Consider the following 18,029-nt stretch of genomic DNA (forward strand, 5'->3'; position numbering starts at 1 on the left):
TTCGGCATTAGAGGCACAAATTATATTTTTTGTGGACTTTACATGTGAGATCTAGGTGAAATTTCAGATCCATAGGCAAGGTTAGTTTGTCATCACTTCAACTAAGGTTCATTTGGATTGCAAGATAGTCTCACTCAACATCGAAACATCACAAATATTAACATTTTTTAATTTTAAATATTCAAATTTTCATTTAATCATTATAATTTTTTCAAACTTTCAAATAACACAAAAAATAATTCAACTTTTTCAATTCCAAAACAAAAATTATATTAAAAAAATTATATTCTAACAATTTTTTTATGTTATAATATTCTTATTCAACTTTTTCTCTCTTTTTTTTTCAAAATTCTATAAAACATCTTAACTCAAATCATTTCATTACTATTCACAAATTCTTTAACTAATATTCACAAATTTCTCATCTCATCTCATCTCATCTCAACATCCAAACGAAACATAAATAAAACTAAATGAGGCAATACTAAAATGGCTCATTATTCATGAATATAATAATGGTTATCCCAAAAATTTTGTGTACCCAAGACCTAAAGATCTTTCTTTCTCAAGCATCACTACAAGAAAAAATGGTTTTTGAAGCGCTCAAAATCGCCGCTAATACATGCACAAATCGTTGCAGTTGATCAATTCTAGCGATATTTTGATCACTGGTCGTTTGACGAAATAAAGATGTCTTTTCTGATACATCGCAGCGTCGACCAAGAAATCGCCGTGACCAATGACTTATTGCGGCGATATTAATTGCAACAGACTAAAAATCGCCGCAATAGAGCCATTTTCTTGTAGTGCATCACTCAAACATAAAATAATTTTTAATTTCAAATTTTTAATTTTTTCATCTAATCATTACTTAATCATTAAAATTTGTTCAAACTCATAAACAAAACACAAAAAATAATACTATTTTTTAAATTTAAAAAAAAATATATTCAAAATTTTTTTAACATTATAATATTTTTATTCAAGTTTTTTTCTCTCCTTTTCCAAAATACAATAAAATATTTTAACTCAAATCATTTTACTATTATTCATAAATATATTGAGATATTCTAAATATCTAAACTGGTTCTTAATAATCTTTTTTACAAATGGAATAAATGGGATAACACAGAAGTTTTGGATTGGTTTATGTCTATTTTAATAAAGCTTTAGTTCCAGTATGCTTACCCTCCACTGGACGGAATATAATACTACCAATGTTTGTTCTGAATATTATTAAAAGTAAAGACAAATTAAACACTAAGGACCCGTTTGGTTATATAGATGAGATCGATGAAATGAGATGAGATGAGAGTTGAAAATTGAATAAAATATTGTTAAAATATTATTAAGATTTGAAAAAATTGAATTGTTTATTGTATTTTGTGTGAGAGTTTGAAAAAATTGTAATAATGACATGAGATGACATAGCATGTGTAATAAAAAAATATCACCTGCTATTGCACCTTGGAACATATTAATGTTTTTTTGAATGATTTCAGATATCAAAGTAAGGACTACACGTTAAGCACTAACTTATATCAATCTTGAGAATCTGCTATTTTTAATGAAGTCCGTATGAATAGATTAAAGTATGTTAGATGCAAATTTTTACTTGTTGAATATTTAATACCAAGCTCTTTGGATTTTGTTAGAACCATACACCCGGGAATCCTGCATTGGTGTTCTGTGTAAAGAACTTGGCCAAGGATGTCATTGCTGATTATTTCTACTTAATTATATCACCTCATCAATGCAGTCCAGGACTTTTTTTCTCGACCTCAATCTCATTCAGCCCCAAAAGAAAGAGAAGTAAATAAGATATGTATAGATAGATGAACAGTACAAGCTAAATGTCGAAGAGTTACTGTAGCAAAATTTAAAATGAAGATAAAGTAGATAATCCATTGGAGCTCCCTTTTAGACAAATGTTTAGAAATTTTAGATATATATGTAAAATACATTAGCCATTGAAAGTGCTTTTAGATAATTGAAGATCAGTGCAATACTCGTCCCTTGTTGGAACTTGGCTTTAGCCTGTTGGTAAAGCACCATATTGCTGTTAAATAAATCTACCTGCCGGTCTTCTAATGCCAAATCCCCAAAATAACAGCAATACACAGAAGCAAAAGAAGGGTAACATCTCCCCCCGGCAGGATAGATGACCTGCAAATTCCAAGCACGGCAATAAGGCAACCGAAAGTTAACTAAGAAAATGTTGTTGTCCGAGTATTCCCCAGATGGCTTGAAAATGAACTATATGGGACATACATGGAATGTGGAACTTATAATTGTAATGACGTCTATCCACACTCTAAATGATAAAAATAACCTAAATTAAAAGTTAAAAATCAGAAAATAAAAAAAAAAAACAAAACAAAATGAGTGTATTGAGAGTTTTTTCACTCACTTGGCTTTTTAAACAATGATGTAAGGATGCCACTATAGCGGAGGAAAAAAAAATAATAGCAGATAAAAAGCTGGAAATAAAAAAAGAGAGAATGAGAGTGAAAAAAAATGAATAAAAAACTTTTAGGAAAATATTTCTGACCCTGTTTATGATCAGAGAATCATCAAACGAAAAGTTCACTGAACTTTTCAAGCCAACTTTTTTGAGAATTCGCTCGAGCAAATAATAAAAATTGTAAAATTAAGATTTCTGTCATACAAACTTATAAATATGTATTTAATTAATAGTATAACTGGTTTAAAATAGTGTATTATTACTCCAAAATGTATTTTGACATTCTTCAAGATAATAAAATCCTCTATATTTTCATGAATGCAAATACGTTGTCAAATTATGTAATTTTTTATATCATGTGATTGTTTTCTTGGGAGTGAGAGATGAAATAAAAGTTTTGTAAATAGTAGTAAAATAGTTTATGAATAATAGTGAGATTGTTTGAGTGAAGTACTTTTTGGATTTTGAGAAAAAAGATATAAAGTTGAATAAAAAATATAATGAAAATGAATATATTGTTAAAATATAGTTTTATAATATTATTTTTATTTAGAGATTAGAAAAAGTTTAATATTTTTTATTTTTTATTTAAAAATTTAGAAATATTGTAATAATTAATTTAAAATTTTTATATTTAAATAACGAAAATGGGATGAGATGGGATGGGATTGAAAATTGAGCAATACTACGTAACCTCCTCAACCTCTACACATCACTTTTTTTTAAATCTTTATATTTTTTTAAAATTTTTTTTGAGTTTATTCTTTCTAAAATAATTTTATTTTTCTATTCATTATTTATATATTAAAAATTTGATGAAAAAAATAATAAAATTTAAAAAATGTGTGGTGGGTAGAAAATGAAAGGTTGCGTAGATATTTTCTTGAAGATTTTGGGATGAGTATTTCCAAACAAACCAGCCAGTGTCCCCGTGAGCCAAAGGTCACCACGGCAGTTCATTCGTAATTTTGTCTTTTGTTTGCTTTGTCTAGATGTTTCGTAACAAATAGCTCAAAAGTGTGAAAGCAGTTTGGTCATGATACCTGATTTTTTTCCTAGATTGGTATATGTAAGCCATTGCAGGAGGAAGGATGCCAAACAAAAAGCAGTTTGCGTAAACCCCAGCAAAATCGATAGCTCTAGAAAAAGTGGAGCGGAAGAAAGATGCTATGAGAACTGGAGCACCGAGTATGATAGTTATTAGAAAGATCTTGAGTGAATGAGACCCATCTATGGCTGATTTCAAAGTAGCTTTTGAGGCAGCTCTACACCTCGAGTCTGTATAAAAAACCTCCCCCGCATTTCCAATATTAGGCCTTCCCGAAAAAACAACAAAACCAACTCTCCCGATTCCGTCCACACTAGAACCCATTTGTGAACGAGCGGTAATCTGCTTTGCCGAACTAATGTTACCAAAAATCAGATCCAGCGTATCAAGAAGCTGCTTCGGGAAGCTTACGGCATATCCAATCAGGCTAGTTGCCAAGGCAGAGAAGGCAAAGCATTGAATTGCAGGTGAAGCAGAGGGGTTGACGGAAAGCAAAAGGGATATGGGATTTTCTCTGGAAGCGGCTCTATTGACGCCAGCAAGCCCCAAAACAATCAAATTCCACGACAAAACCATGATCAATGGAACAGCCCCACCAACCAGGATTGCCTTTCGAGCCTCGTGCACCGTGTTCCCAGCAATCTTACATATGAAGGGGGTGATAACGTGAAACCCCAATGTGAGGACAGTAACCGGTATAGCAGGCAAAATGGACGAAAAGCCCCACGAAGCATAAGCAAAGGAGCCTAATATTTTTGTTTTGGCCATAGATAAACCAACAATCACAAGTGAAGTAATGGATAAAAGCATGGCGAGGCATAAAACACGATTCGCAGCATCAATAGCCTTAAACGGAAAGAAAAGAACCAAAGTTCCGACGGCTAGAGGAAACAAGGCATGGGCCATAACAAGATTCATCCACGGGAACCACTGAGAGACAAGCGAACCGATGCCCGAAACACATGCCACTAACAACGAAAAACACAAGGAGACATAGACGAGTGCAACAAAAGCACCAAAACGACTTCCTACAGCCTTTGCCGCAAGGCCAGTAAAGCTCACCTCTTCCACCCCGTCTTCTTCCATGGCTGCAAAACTGAGCTCCGCAACAAGAATAATAGAGGAGACCACATAGACCCACGAAAGAAGGATGACAATGGTCGAGGGAAATGGACCTGAACTGATGGTGGCAGCCGGCAAACCCAGCATTCCAGGCCCTACGGCAGTGCCGATGATCAAACTTACGGCACCCCAGAAGTTCTTTTCACCAGTACCTTCTTGAACCCCTTGAGATTTGTGATGCTCAGTGAGGTTATCAGCATCCGATTTTGCATCATTGTTAACGGGAATGGCAGGAAGTGCCAGGCCATTGCAAGTTGTGCACCTTGCAATGCGGCTGAAATTGTGGGTTCTGGGATTGAATACGGGACTGATGGGGACATGAAGAATAGGTCTGTGATTGGGTGGTGGCATAGGATGCTGTGTGCTATGAAAATGAAAATGGGCGGCGTGATTGGATCTCGGATGTGCGACTGAGTTTGTAGGTTTGAAAGGGTGGGGATGATCAAGGTGAAACATATCTTTGTGGGCAGAGGAATCTCTTTTACAATGTGGTTCTCCTGCGGTTACTGCTGGGTAGGGAAGAAAGGTCCACGAATTTATTGGAGAGTCAGATTCGTCAGACAGACCTTAGATTCTTAGAATATTCTTTAAGGAGAAAACCTTCACACCGGACGTGGTGTAAAGGTTTGTTTACACCCGTCAATTTATTCCCTCTTTAGACCTCAGATACACTCAATCTAGTTTGGGTAGTAATACGTTATTATTTATTATTATTTTTCACTCACTTTTCATTATTATTTATTATTATTTAATATTTTATCTTTATTTTATTATTATTTATAAAATAAATAATTTTATATATAACTATAAAGTATGTAAATATTACATAATCGCTTTAAAAAAAAAAGAATTTATTTTTAAAAAATTAATTTTTTCACATAGTTCTTATATTTTATTCTTTTTTTTCAAAACGATTACGCAACGATTGTACAATTCACGGTTACAAATAACTTTTCTCTCACAAAATATATGAGATTACCCAAATACAACCGGGTCTCACTTTAGAAAAATTCTAATCATTATCTTCACATTACATACTATACATAATTTTTTATTTTTTTTTCTTTTATTAAATTTGGGGTGTATAAATGATGAATAAAAAAAATTAATTAGGTTATTAAAAATAAAAAAAAATTAAAAATAAATAAAAATAAGTATAATATATGATATTCGGGAATGATGAGTAGACTTTAATATCAAAATCTCAAACAGTTGTACCTTTCATTTCGTCTTCGCTCAAACCCATCGCTCTTTTATGAGTTTTTTCCTCGATTCTTGGCTACTCAGCCTATCATCCGTCGCTCAAACTGATTTTTGTTAGGACTGTTCGTCCGGGCCAGGTTTTTCTTCGACCCAGTCCTGATCAAACCCGGTTCAGAACCCGTGTTGCAAAACCTGGACCTCCCAGGTCTGGGTATGGTTTGGTAACCAGGATACCGGATTTAAACCTGTACCCGGGTCTTCTACTTTTTCACTCCGTCATCAACTTCTACAACCCAAGGTTACTCCATTTCACACACACTCTCTGTGTTGGTGCTATTATTTCGATTTGGGTTGTGAGAAAACATTGTGTTGGAAATGTTCTGGTGTAGTTGGTTGCTGGCTGTAACTGCATGTGTTTGGGAATCTGAGTCTGATGAAGTGATGTTTGTATGCAGAAGAGAAACAAAAAATAAAACTTGACACTTGTGAAATAAATAAAATTAAAATTTTTCTCGATCTGCTCTTTTTTAAAATTATGGGATGTTTTTTCTTTTTGGGTTTTGTAGCTTTTGGCTCATGGAGATTTGTTGATTTGGATGCATCATCTAGCACGTCATTCTATAGTTGTTTTTTGACTCGAGGAGATCTGTAGTCTGTAATCTGTTTTTTTACTCGCGGAGATCTGTAGCTTGTTTTATATGCATTTCTCCAAAATTTGGTGCCCCACACGGATGAATAAGCTTGGATCTTGGCCCAGTAGCACTTACAATAATAGTAGTGAAATTTTGTTGATAATTTTAGTTATTTTGTCAATAGAAGTATATGTTTCTCTCTATGGCAGTTATTTGGTGCAGCCATCTGTGTGCTTGGCCTTACCTTAATACTCATTTGTAATGAAGGGGTGGGTGGTTTGTGGGAATTGTCTGAATCATGGGATTTTGTTTTCAGTAAGGTTAAGTGAAGTATAATCGTGGTTGGTAGACTTCTTCATATTCGTAGTTATGTATTCCTGGTTATAGAAGCAGCATAGCACATATTTGATCTGTGTTCTTTTGCAGGTTTATCCTAGTGAGGACCAAGTTTTAAGGTTCCTTTCAATATTTTGAGACTACGGCTTTCTTGAGCTTTCAAATATAGTATTCTCTCTTCTCCTTTGAACAAAACCATCTTGATGATGATTCATTGGTCAACAATGGATTATGATCTTACCAATGAGTTCATTGGTGCTACTGTGGTTCTTCTAGTATTGATGGACCAATTCATTAATGGGTTGATGTTATATAAATATATATATATATATATATAATACTTGAGTTCTCTCTAGTGTCTTTATTGGGTCTGATATGAGATTTTTTTCATACATATACATAATATGAAATTGGAAGTTTGAGTTTTCCCCTCTTTTTTGAGCTGGAAGCTGCAAGTTTTTTTAACCAACTCTGCATCAAAATTAGATTTTTCTTGGCTGTCAAAGGGGCCTACCTCTTTGCTTTGTAATTCTTGACTTTTATGTTGTTTTTAATGGTTTTTGTTGTATCTTCTGCATATGCTTTTTATATTGAGGTTTCTTTCTTGTTATCATGTTCCACATCTTTGCCAAAATTTGTAGAATTACTCATCTGGGTCTATTTTGCTCATGATTTTTTGGTTTGTTTGGATGAGTGACTGAGATAACCAGACATCAATGTTTTCTATGTCTGTGTTTCTGTCCCTTGTTCATTTGGTAGCCCAGAGCAGAAAACATGGATCTTAAAGAATATACAACTTGCCTGACATGTACTCAATGACTAAAATAAAATAGAATATAATGACATCTGACCTATTTGTTTATTTTTCATCATTATATGGTTGTAGGTGGTAAGAAGTCTAGGGATCACATTCCTGCTGCTTGTAAGGACTCTATGGTAATTTTGTTCATGTTTGATCTATCAAGTCGGTGTACACTAAATGGGTGAGTTTTTAATCTTCAATATTCTTTAAGGGTTTCAAGATTGAGAATGAAGAGTCAATGCATGGAGGGGTATGAATGATAACCATGCTTCCTCTAATATGTAATGGTTCCAAGATTGAGACTAAAGTGGTTTTCCTGACATGAATCAGGGTTCTTTATTAAGACTACCTGACATTTGAATCAGAGTCTACTGCACTAGTTGAACTAAATCATTTGTGGTTAACTTTTACTTCTTCATTTCATTTTTCTTGTGAATATGCACTTGCAAAATATTTTTTTATTTTCCTTGCTAAGTAATATGGTTTTGGGATTTTAGGAGATTCAAAAATTGCTAAGTCTACCACTGATGCCTTGCCACATGTCTGCAGATGTTCATCTACATCAATGTCTTGCAAATTAACCACAACAACAATACCGGGAAGATATTTGAAGTAGAGGGGACAGAGATCCATCAATCTTCGTTAGATGTTCTTCTTCCAAAGTTGTGATTTGTAATTCATGTATTATAATTTTGTGTTTTGTAACGTAATGTATAAATACCAATTAATGTAATATGTAGTAAATTGCAATGTGTTGCATGCATTTTACATGATGAATATTGTATATATCTTCCTTTACCCACATTTAATTAAAAAGGTAATTAGTTTCTAACTTTACTTATTTTTTACATAAAATTTAATTTTTTGTTTTGTTATATTTTTATTATTATGGACAATGTTAAATGCTATTATGCTTTTCAACATGATTTCTTGAAATATAGGCTTTTAGATAAAATATATATATGCTTTTTAACATTATTTTTTTTTTTTTGGAAAACATTTAATCATAGGCTTTTGTTAAAAAAGACAAACAAGCAAACAAACAAAAACAACCCGGGCACAGCCAAAAACCCGAATTTTTGAGTTTCAAAAATTCAATTTTATCCGGGTTTTAGCCAGGATCATAAGTCGGGCTAACCCGGTCTGGGTCTGGGTTTGAAATCTGAGTTCCAGACCAGGTATACCCGAATACTTGGTCTAGAATCCAGATGAACAGTTTTAATTTTTGTGAGTTTTTCTTTTTTCTCTAGGGGCCAGGTGTGCTTTATTATATATCATCTGTTATAAAGTTCTAGTTATAGCAACAAAGGGTCATTGCTTGTCCAGCAAGCTATACTCATTGATTTTTAAGAATTTTCATTGACTCAAAACTTAAAAATAAAGAATATGATCAATTAAATTTTCAAGTTTAAGATTAAAGTTTTATTTTATAAATTATAAAAACATTATCTTATATATAATTATAATTTATATTATTATATATATTATATATTTATAATTTTATATATAAAAATTATATATAATATAAAACATATTATATATAATATTTAAAAAATAATTTAAAATATATATTAAATGGAATCAGTCTAGTCCAAGCCAAAAATGACCGAAATTGAAATCGGACCAATTCCGACAGGATTTTCAATTTCGGAAACTGGTTCCTGACTGATTTGACCGATTTGGGCAGTTCAAAACCAATTTTTTAGATTTTTTATTTTTACACCCCCAATAGGTCACTTTGTGATGGGGCGAGAACCTGTGGAAATTGGAAAGCCCACTTTAATCAAATATTTACTTATTTATTTTTATTTGTGTTATATAAAAGTAGGTTTATAAAATGACATAACTTAGTGTACTACTTCATATTATAAAATTATTCTTATTGTAAAGTAAATATAATAGATTACATGAAATTATATTATTTTGTGAGTTTATTTTTATATCATCTTTTTGTGTATGTAACACTTCTCATTTGTTTGTACTTTTTTAGATTACAAATTAGTTCTTCTCCCTTGAGTTCGTCTTTCAATTGGACGTGGTGGACCACTGTTTACGAAACATAATTTAATTTAAATGGATCACTGTTTACGTGACATAATTTAATTTAGAAGATAATTTTAAAATTTAAATTTTATAAATAAAATCTTATTATTTAAATAATGTGCATAGTATAATTTATACATCCATTTGATAATAAAATAATTTTTTTAAAAAGGAGGATATTTCTGTCTTTAGTAACCCTAATTTAAAGCTAGTCGGAGACTCGGCAAGCCAAGTAAGAGAATTTTTTTTTTTTCTCTCCCTTCTATCTAAAAACCTCCTTCGCAGATCCGGCTTGAGGGGTGGGAGCTTCGGCTCCCTTCCCCTCCCTCCCTCCTCCTCCTCCTCCTCCTATTCTCTTCTATGTAGTTTTGTTTTGTGTTTTTGTGTATTTTCAGGCGAAATAAGAGTGAATCGCCGATCTGCGTCTTCCAGCCGCCACAGGCCAGCACGCGCCCCGCCATGGTGATGCCCTGCCGCCTATCTTAAAGACCACCGAATATGGCACCAAACGGAGCGGCAAGTAGCCCGCACGCGCGGCTCGTAGTTTCAGCGTCGTTTGACGCGTGGCCTTTACGCACCACCCGAGAGCCCTCTACCAACACCACGCGCGGCGTTTTTGGAGTCTGTGAGTCCGGGATCTCCAAGGTCGACTGGCGGTTCCCTTCCCAGAGTAGCGCGTGTACTACACGCGCCACAGCAGCCTCTGTGTTATGTTTTCTTTTGTTGCAATGTTTTCTTTATAGTTTTCTTTGTGTAATGTAGTTTCTAGGTTAATAAAAATCTTAAAAAAAATTAGTACCTTCGGACTTTGGTCCGAATGGAGTATTAGTTCCCCCTCTGCGTTGACGGGGTTGTTAGGGTTTGGTATACCCTACCCTGCTTAGTCGGGGTATGGGGCTTTGTAATCTCTGTCGTGGACAGAGGTGGTATTTTCTCTAAAGATCTAAGTCTTTAGAGATTTACTGTCTGGACTAGACCATGTCAGTCACGAAAGTGTACTGGGAAGATATTAACGTTTGTAATTGATTTGTTTTTTAAATCAACTTTGTAAGTCCTCTCTTAATGAAGGTTAACACCCGTTTATTAAAAAATAAAAAAGTAAGAGAATTTTTCTTTCTTTGTATTCCCCTTCTTGATTCAACTTTTTGCCTACATGCATTGACTTTGGCTAAACACGTCAATGATCACAGATCGATTTAAATTCCACGCATTACACGTTGCCGATTAACCTTATGCATTGAATGTTTACCAATTATTTAAATTCAATGCATTACACATGGCTTCCATAGTTTATATAGATAAATAATATTTACAGTTATAAAGTATATAAGCAGAACACTCTTCTTCTAAAAAAGAGAGTAAATATGATATTCACATAAAAAAATTAATTTTTAATAGTGGAGCCCACTTTTTTTTAAAAGAAGTGCGCGATAATTACACACTTATGATTGTATATTACTCCTTTTATTATAAGCCGGAAGGAATGAGGATCTATCTTCCGCCCACGATAGTGGGTGGAGCGTAAGTACGAAGATTGCATTCATCGATGGCAATAAATAACAAATAAAATGTAAATAAGAGAGGAGCACAAGATTTATGTAGTTTGCCACAATACCTTCGTCCACGTGATGTTTGGAAGGTAAATTCACAGTATTTGGCGATTTGTACAATTTTTTATGATCTTAGTTATCTCTCAACACAATATAGATAGTACAATGGAGGTTGATGATTTGTTACATAGTTGAAGGTTGGTGCGTGGCTCTCACGTGCCAGAGTGGGAGCTTTTTGCCAACGCCACGCACAGCATTTCTGGGGCCTTCGACTCCGAAACTTTCCAGATCTACCGTTGATCTTCCACCGAGAATGGCTCGTGTCCTGCACATGCCACTACAACCCCTTCTCCTATGTTTTTTTTAGTCCAAGTTTTTATTTTGTTTACAGATCCGGTTTTTCCAGTTCTTCTATGTATTTTGCAACTTTTTTTTTTTAGGTAAAAATAGTAAGGAATTGGCTATTGGACTTGGTGTCCATAGCAGCAGAGTCTCGTTCCTCCTATGGGAGAGTCAGAGAGATAGTAATCCTCCTCTTTAGGAGGATGAAGATAGTATTTCTCTTCTTTTGGAAGAGGGGTCGTTTTGGTTCTGTTTTTACAGAGTGCTCTTCTCTGTTATGAGAGAATTTATAAAAGTTAAGACATTACTCGTCACAAAGAAGTTTATGTGTAGGGGTGCCCCAGAGCAAATGCGTAGATTGACTTGTAATCCAGATTTTTTCCTGTATTGATAAGTCACAACTATAACTTCGGTTTCATTGAATGAAATGAAGTTTGTTTCCATAAAAAATAAAAATAAAAAGCTATGCCAACTCTAATTTTATTAGTATTATTTATTTTATTTTTTAAATTTGTTACATGGTAGTTATAATTTTATGATAACATATCAAAACGTAGATTTTTTTTATTCTTAGGCTGCGTTTGGATGTTGAGTTGAACTCAGCTGAATTGAGTTCTTTATGAATAATAGTGAGTTGAATAGTGGATGGAGTTATGTGGGGCCCATCTAAACTGAGTTTAAAGTGTGTTTGGTTGTTAAGATGAGTTTTGTACTTTTTATGAGAAATTGAAAAACGTTGTAGGTTCCACATATAAAGATATTTTAAGTTGAAAAATGTTGTGGGTCTCACATGTAAGAAGATTTTGAATTGGGATGAATTTAGTAATTTAAGAGTTGGGTGTTTGGATGTTGGACTCAACTTAAAATCAGACCAAACTCAGCTCAGCTCAGCTGAGTTTGGGAACCAAACGCAGCCTTAGTATTTTGTATATCCTTAAAGTACACATATCATGAGTAATGATTAGATTTACAATTTTTTTTTTTAAATAAACCTAATTGTATTCATTATCAACTTGTATCAGTGTTCGTATACAATTTATCTATGAATAACTGGTTTTTAATCATCTCATGTCCATCTTCTAACCAATACATGTCACAATCTCCATGTAAAGCCAGTTTTGCCAATTGGTGAGCAGCCTCATTGCCTTCTCGATGTACAAAACTAATCTCTCATCTGTCAAAAAATCTCAGTTTAGAATCATCCCTCTCCTCTTTACTGACAACCTCAATTACACCATTTGCATCTCCTTCAAAGATAACAACACCTAGCCCCAGCTCTTCACAGAGGACCATCACATCCCAAAATGCATAACACTCATCAACAAAAGCATCACTACTAAATACTCTTATAGCAGATAAAGCAGCAAAAAGATCTCCCTTATCATCTCTGATGATCACCCCAACTCCTAGCTTCTTGGAATATACATCTATTGCAACAACAAAATTGGCTTTTAGTTTTAAGCCTACTGGCTTCTTCCACCTCCTACCACGAACTGGCCCCCCTTAGCGATCTGGTTTACCACACCTCCTACCCTTCCTTGAGCCAGTTTAAAATCCTCTCACCCTGACAATGATACCTGTAAAACACTAGCAAGATCCAATAATTTTTTTATCAAAAACAAACTTATTTCTTCTATACCAAATATCCCTCATAATCACGGCCATTAATTTTAAATTTTCAGTTGAGAGCTTGCTGTATATTTCCTCACAAAGCTGAAAAAATTATGTACCCCCACCCTCCACTTATGCATTGGACTACCCTCTCAGCCCAAACATTAGTAACAGCAGAACAACCCCAGATGACATGCATTAGAGTTTCTTCTTCATTCAAACAAAAGGGATATATAGAATCCTTAACCACCCTCCTCTGACATAGATTCAATTTGGTTGGCAGGATGTTGTTGGCAAGTTTCCAGAGGGAGTGTTTCACTGTCCCTAGAACCCCAAGCTTCCAAAGCTGCTTCCACATAAGAATCTCCCTACCAGTTTCTGATGTTTCCCTCTTCTCTTGCCTCCTAACAAGCTGTTGCATATGATAAGCACTCTTAACTGAGTACTTTCCATTTTTTGTGAGATCCCAAATCAATCTATATGCTGCTCCCATAGGACTGATAGGCATAGACAGTATCAACTCAGATTCTGCCTCATCAAAAACCTGCCTCACCAGGTCCACCTTCCAACCTTTACCAGTTTCATCAAACAATTCACACACACAGGCATCAACATTTAAGGTATTCACTTGGGTCTGCACAAAGCCAGCCACAAGTTTTGGAAGCCATTTCTGACCCCAAATTCTAATAGATTCTCAATTTCCAACCCTCCATGTCATTCCTCTCTTAATAACCCCCAAGGCAAACCAAACAATCCTCCATATAAAGGATGACAATTTTCCAAGCGGGGCTTCAAGTAAAGATGAATTATTGAAGCATTTTTCATTAAAAATTCTAACCACCAGGAAAGTATAGTCTTTTAATAGTCTCCACCCTTACTTGGCTAACATGGCCAAATTAAAGTCCTCAAGTTGCCTGAAACCCAAACCACCAGAAGATTTTCCCACTCCCAACCTACTCCATTTCCACCAATGGATCCCATCATCATTTTTATGCTGAGACCACCAAAACTTAGCAAAAAGCTACTCAATTTCAGTACATAATCTCTGGGGCAACTTAAATACACTCATCGTGTATGTACGAATGACTTGCAAGACAACCTTGATTAAAACTTCCTTACCAATTTTTTAGAGGAACCCATTCTTCCAATTTTGAATCCTACTCCATACTCTTTCCTTCAAAACACGCAAGGCATTATACTTGGATCTACCTACAATGGCAGGCAGTCCAAGATACTTATCATGTCTGTCACAAACAAAAGATCCAGCCTCCCAAAAGATTTCACCCCTCACCATTTCTTTTGGGTTTTTACTGAAGAAAATGGAGGTTTTGTGCTTATTTAACTTCTATCCTGAAGCCCTCTCATAGCACTCAAGCACATCATACATACTCCTTCAGTCCTCAATTGTTGCCCTTCCAAAGATCACACAATCATTTGCAAATAACATATGATTGACCCTTAAACCACCTCTGACAGCAGCAAACCCCTTATAAGACCTTCCCTGCCAGCTTTCATGAACATATGACTAAAGCCTTCTGCACAAATCAGAAACAAGTGGGGGAATAGGGGGTCCCCTGCCTTAACCCTCTTGAGGGAATAATTCTCTTCCCAGTCTTGCCATTAATCACTACTGAATAACTCACTGATTGAACACATTTCATAAGCAAACCAGCAAGTTTCTCACCAAACCCCTGTTGGGTTAACATGGATTTAAAAAAGGGCTCAATTCTATCGTATGTTTTTGACATATCAATTTTCACAGCCATACTACCTATGTTTCCTATTTGCTTAGACTGCATCGAATGAAGCAACTTAAAAGCAACAATTATGTTATCAGTGATGAGCCTATCTAAAATAAAAGCACTCTGGTTTTGAGAGATGGCCACATGTAATACCTTCTTGACTCAGTTGGCTAGGACCTTTGAAATCAGCTTTTAAAAAACATTGCATAAGCTAATTAGTCTGAACTCCTTCACTGACTTAGGCTCCTTAACCTTAGGAACCAATGCTATGTAAGTATGGTTTAAATCTGCCACCATATCCCCTCCATTAAGAAATTCCAAGACAACCACACCTACATCATTGCCAAGTACATCCCAATGCTTTTAATAAAAACCAGCCCCAAAGCCATCAGGCCCAGGGGATTTCCATGGTGACATCTGCTTTAGAGCCTACTCCACCTCATCCCTTCTAAAAGTCCCTTCCAAACATTTCCTCATTTCACTAGAAACCTTAGGTTCAATCTCAGCAATACATCTCTCAATGTCAGTTTCTACAGGGTTACTGGATGTATAGACTTCAGTGAAATACTCATCAAAAGCCCCTTCAATATATGCCTGCTCCCTCATAATACACCTCTGTACATTAGAGATTTCAAAGATAGCATTCTTTCTTCTTTTTTGGCTTGCACAAGCATGTAAAAATTTTGTATTACGATCCACATGTTGCAGCCAATGAGCCTTAGCTCTTTGTTTCCACCAAATATTCTCATGTTCTAGCAATACCTCCAATTCCCTACTCACTTTTCTTATTTCTTCAATATAGACAAGCCTCTCCACATCTTTTAGTTCTTTGAGTTTACTAGAGAGAGACTTAATCCTAGCCCCTCTACTTGAAACCCACCTTGAGGACCATTGTCTATGCCTTTCTACATAAATTGAGATTTTCCTGAACCTTAGGTAATCTCCCTCTTGCCCCCTCATTCCTCTTCCATACCTCCTTCATTGTTTCTCCACACTCCTCATCTTCATCCTAGCTCATTTCATAACGAAATAACCTGAACTTTCGCTCATTTTTAAAGCAGTCTGTTGAACAGCTAAGAATAATAGGAAGGAGGTTAGAACACCAAGTTATCAATGTTTCCACTTTAACATAAATAAAGGCCCTTCTCCGAACCTGATTTGCAGCAGCTTGATCAAGCTTTTCCTTCACAAAGGACTCATCACCGTGGCTATTACTCCATGTATATTTGAGCTCCCTCCATCCAAGATCACTCAATCCCCTAGCAGCAAAGGCATTTCGAAAATCCTCCATTTGGCTCTCCATTCTTTCATTCCCCCCCCCCCCTCTCTCTCTCTCCCATTAAGACACAATCTCATTAAAATCACCTAGCACACACCACCCCACCTGAAATGGAGGTTTTAAAACTTGTAAAAGATCCCAGGAAATGTTCCTCTTAGCAGCCTCAAGATGCCCATAAAATCCAGTCAAGAGCCACTTTGAACTCTCCCCTCTATTCTTCACCCAAAGACTTATATGCCACTGAGAATAGTTCCATAACTCAACCCCCTCTACATCCTTCCATGAAATCACCAAACCACCACTCCTCCCCTTAGGTTCCACCACCATACAGCCCTCAAAACCCAACTTTTCCTACACCAATTCAACTTTATTAGATCTTAATTTTGTCTCCATGATGAAAATAAAATCTGGTAACTTATCATTTGCAAGCTTGCAAAGTACCTGAACTGTCCAATGGTTGCCAAGCCCTCGACAGTTCCAATTTAAGGCCCTCATTGGTCATAGCAAGGTTGCCCAACAACACTTGCCAATAACAAATAGCATCCAAAATTTTGTATCCCCTGCCTCATCCCCTTGATACAATCACCCTCTCTATCATCCTTATCTACCTTTCTTTCCATAACTCTATTTTCCCCAGCTAAACATATTCCCTAACCTTCATCTTTTCCACTAGACCTTGCTCTCCTCTTCCAAGTTTTCCTGTAATTTCTCCTCTTATGACCCTCATTCCCCTCTCACCTCCTATCTACTGACCCCATAGTCTCACCACACCACCATTCCCCTTTACAAAGCAATGATACCCCCTCCACCACCTCCCCCTTTTATAGGCTCCATATTCTCAACAACAAACCTTTCCCAAACACAGACCACCTCTTACCTTCTACTCTCCACAACAGCAAACAATATAACCCTCCCTCACCATAGTCCCCCACCTTTTCCCTCTCCATTTGACTCTGTCACCTCCATATCAGACCCTTTGGGAACTCTCCCTCCCCTATCAACAACATGAGTAGAACTCTCTTCACGCCTACTATTCCTTTCAAATTTCGTTTTCCTCCATCCAGCCTTCTCCTCTCCTCCACCCTTATAGGATTATCTTCTTTGACCCCACTTAGCTCTGAGCCATGAGCCAAACTACTCATGAGCATCCAGCCCTCTATCAAGCCCCTCCTCACCTTTCATACATCCCTTCTCCCCATGAATCAACCAACCACACTGGAAACACAACTTAGGCAGATTTTCATATTTGAGATTAACCCATACCTCCTGGCCATTCACCTTAATCCACTTGCCTCTAACAATAGCCCTCCTCAAAAGTATTTTCACCCTAATTCGTAAGAACTCTCCCCACATCCACAGGAACATTAACTTCAATCAAATTCCCCCAATCAAATGACCTTTTTCCTTAGTCATACAAATCATAGGTAGATTGTGGATCTGAATCCAGAATTCACTGTCAAAACTCCACACATCAGGATGAGTAAATGCCTTGAACACCTTAAGAGCTAACAAGTGGTTATCAAACAACCACGGTCTTCCATCCAGCACCCGTAACTTATCAGCCAAAGAACAGAAATTAATAACAAACTTATTATCACCTACCTCTCAAAACTCGGCAGGCTTACTGATTCTCCAAATCTTCTCCATTGTAGATGATAAGATTTCCTTGCCAATTTTCCTTTTCGTGCAAACCTTTCCAACCACACTAAGTTCGCCATACTCCCATACTTCCTCCTCAAACTTCTTCCCAACATCCACCACTAGCCTTTCCTCCTCAGATAATCGCAGCTTCTCGCATTGATGCTCCAAACTCCTCATCCTGCCATCGGAAGATTCTTCCATGGCTATCGCCTTT

General features: G+C 35.9%; 1 protein-coding gene and 1 long non-coding RNA gene across 2 annotated transcripts; one reads left to right on the top strand and one right to left on the bottom strand.

Moving 5' to 3' along the window:
• Nucleotides 1–1,767: 1,767 nt before the first annotated feature.
• LOC109000405 lies at nt 1,768–5,128 on the bottom strand. Its single transcript, XM_018977266.2, has 2 exons — nt 3,508–5,128; nt 1,768–2,166 (listed from the first exon to the last, which is right to left on the bottom strand). Exons 1-2 carry the CDS (start codon nt 5,088–5,090, stop codon nt 2,088–2,090), a joined length of 1,662 nt encoding a protein of 553 aa, XP_018832811.2. The 5' UTR covers nt 5,091–5,128; the 3' UTR covers nt 1,768–2,087.
• A 709-nt stretch (nt 5,129–5,837) lies between these two features.
• LOC109000406 lies at nt 5,838–8,360 on the top strand. Its single transcript, XR_001997710.1, has 3 exons — nt 5,838–6,135; nt 7,692–7,788; nt 8,157–8,360. It is a non-coding gene; the product is annotated as an uncharacterized LOC109000406 (long non-coding RNA).
• The last annotated feature ends 9,669 nt before the right edge of the window (nt 8,361–18,029 follow it).

Source organism: Juglans regia, chromosome 3, assembly GCF_001411555.2.
Source record: "Juglans regia cultivar Chandler chromosome 3, Walnut 2.0, whole genome shotgun sequence".
In the NCBI taxonomy this organism is placed as follows: domain Eukaryota; kingdom Viridiplantae; phylum Streptophyta; class Magnoliopsida; order Fagales; family Juglandaceae; genus Juglans; species Juglans regia.

Excerpts from the sequence above, each read along its gene's own strand:
- LOC109000405 (XM_018977266.2), bottom strand. The coding sequence starts at position 5,090 with ATGTTTCACCTTGATCATCCCCACCCTTTCAAACCTACAAACTCAGTC. Across the intron at positions 2,167-3,507 it reads CAATCTAGGAAAAAAATCAG|GTCATCTATCCTGCCGGGGG; the intron begins GTATCATGACCA and ends TGGAATTTGCAG.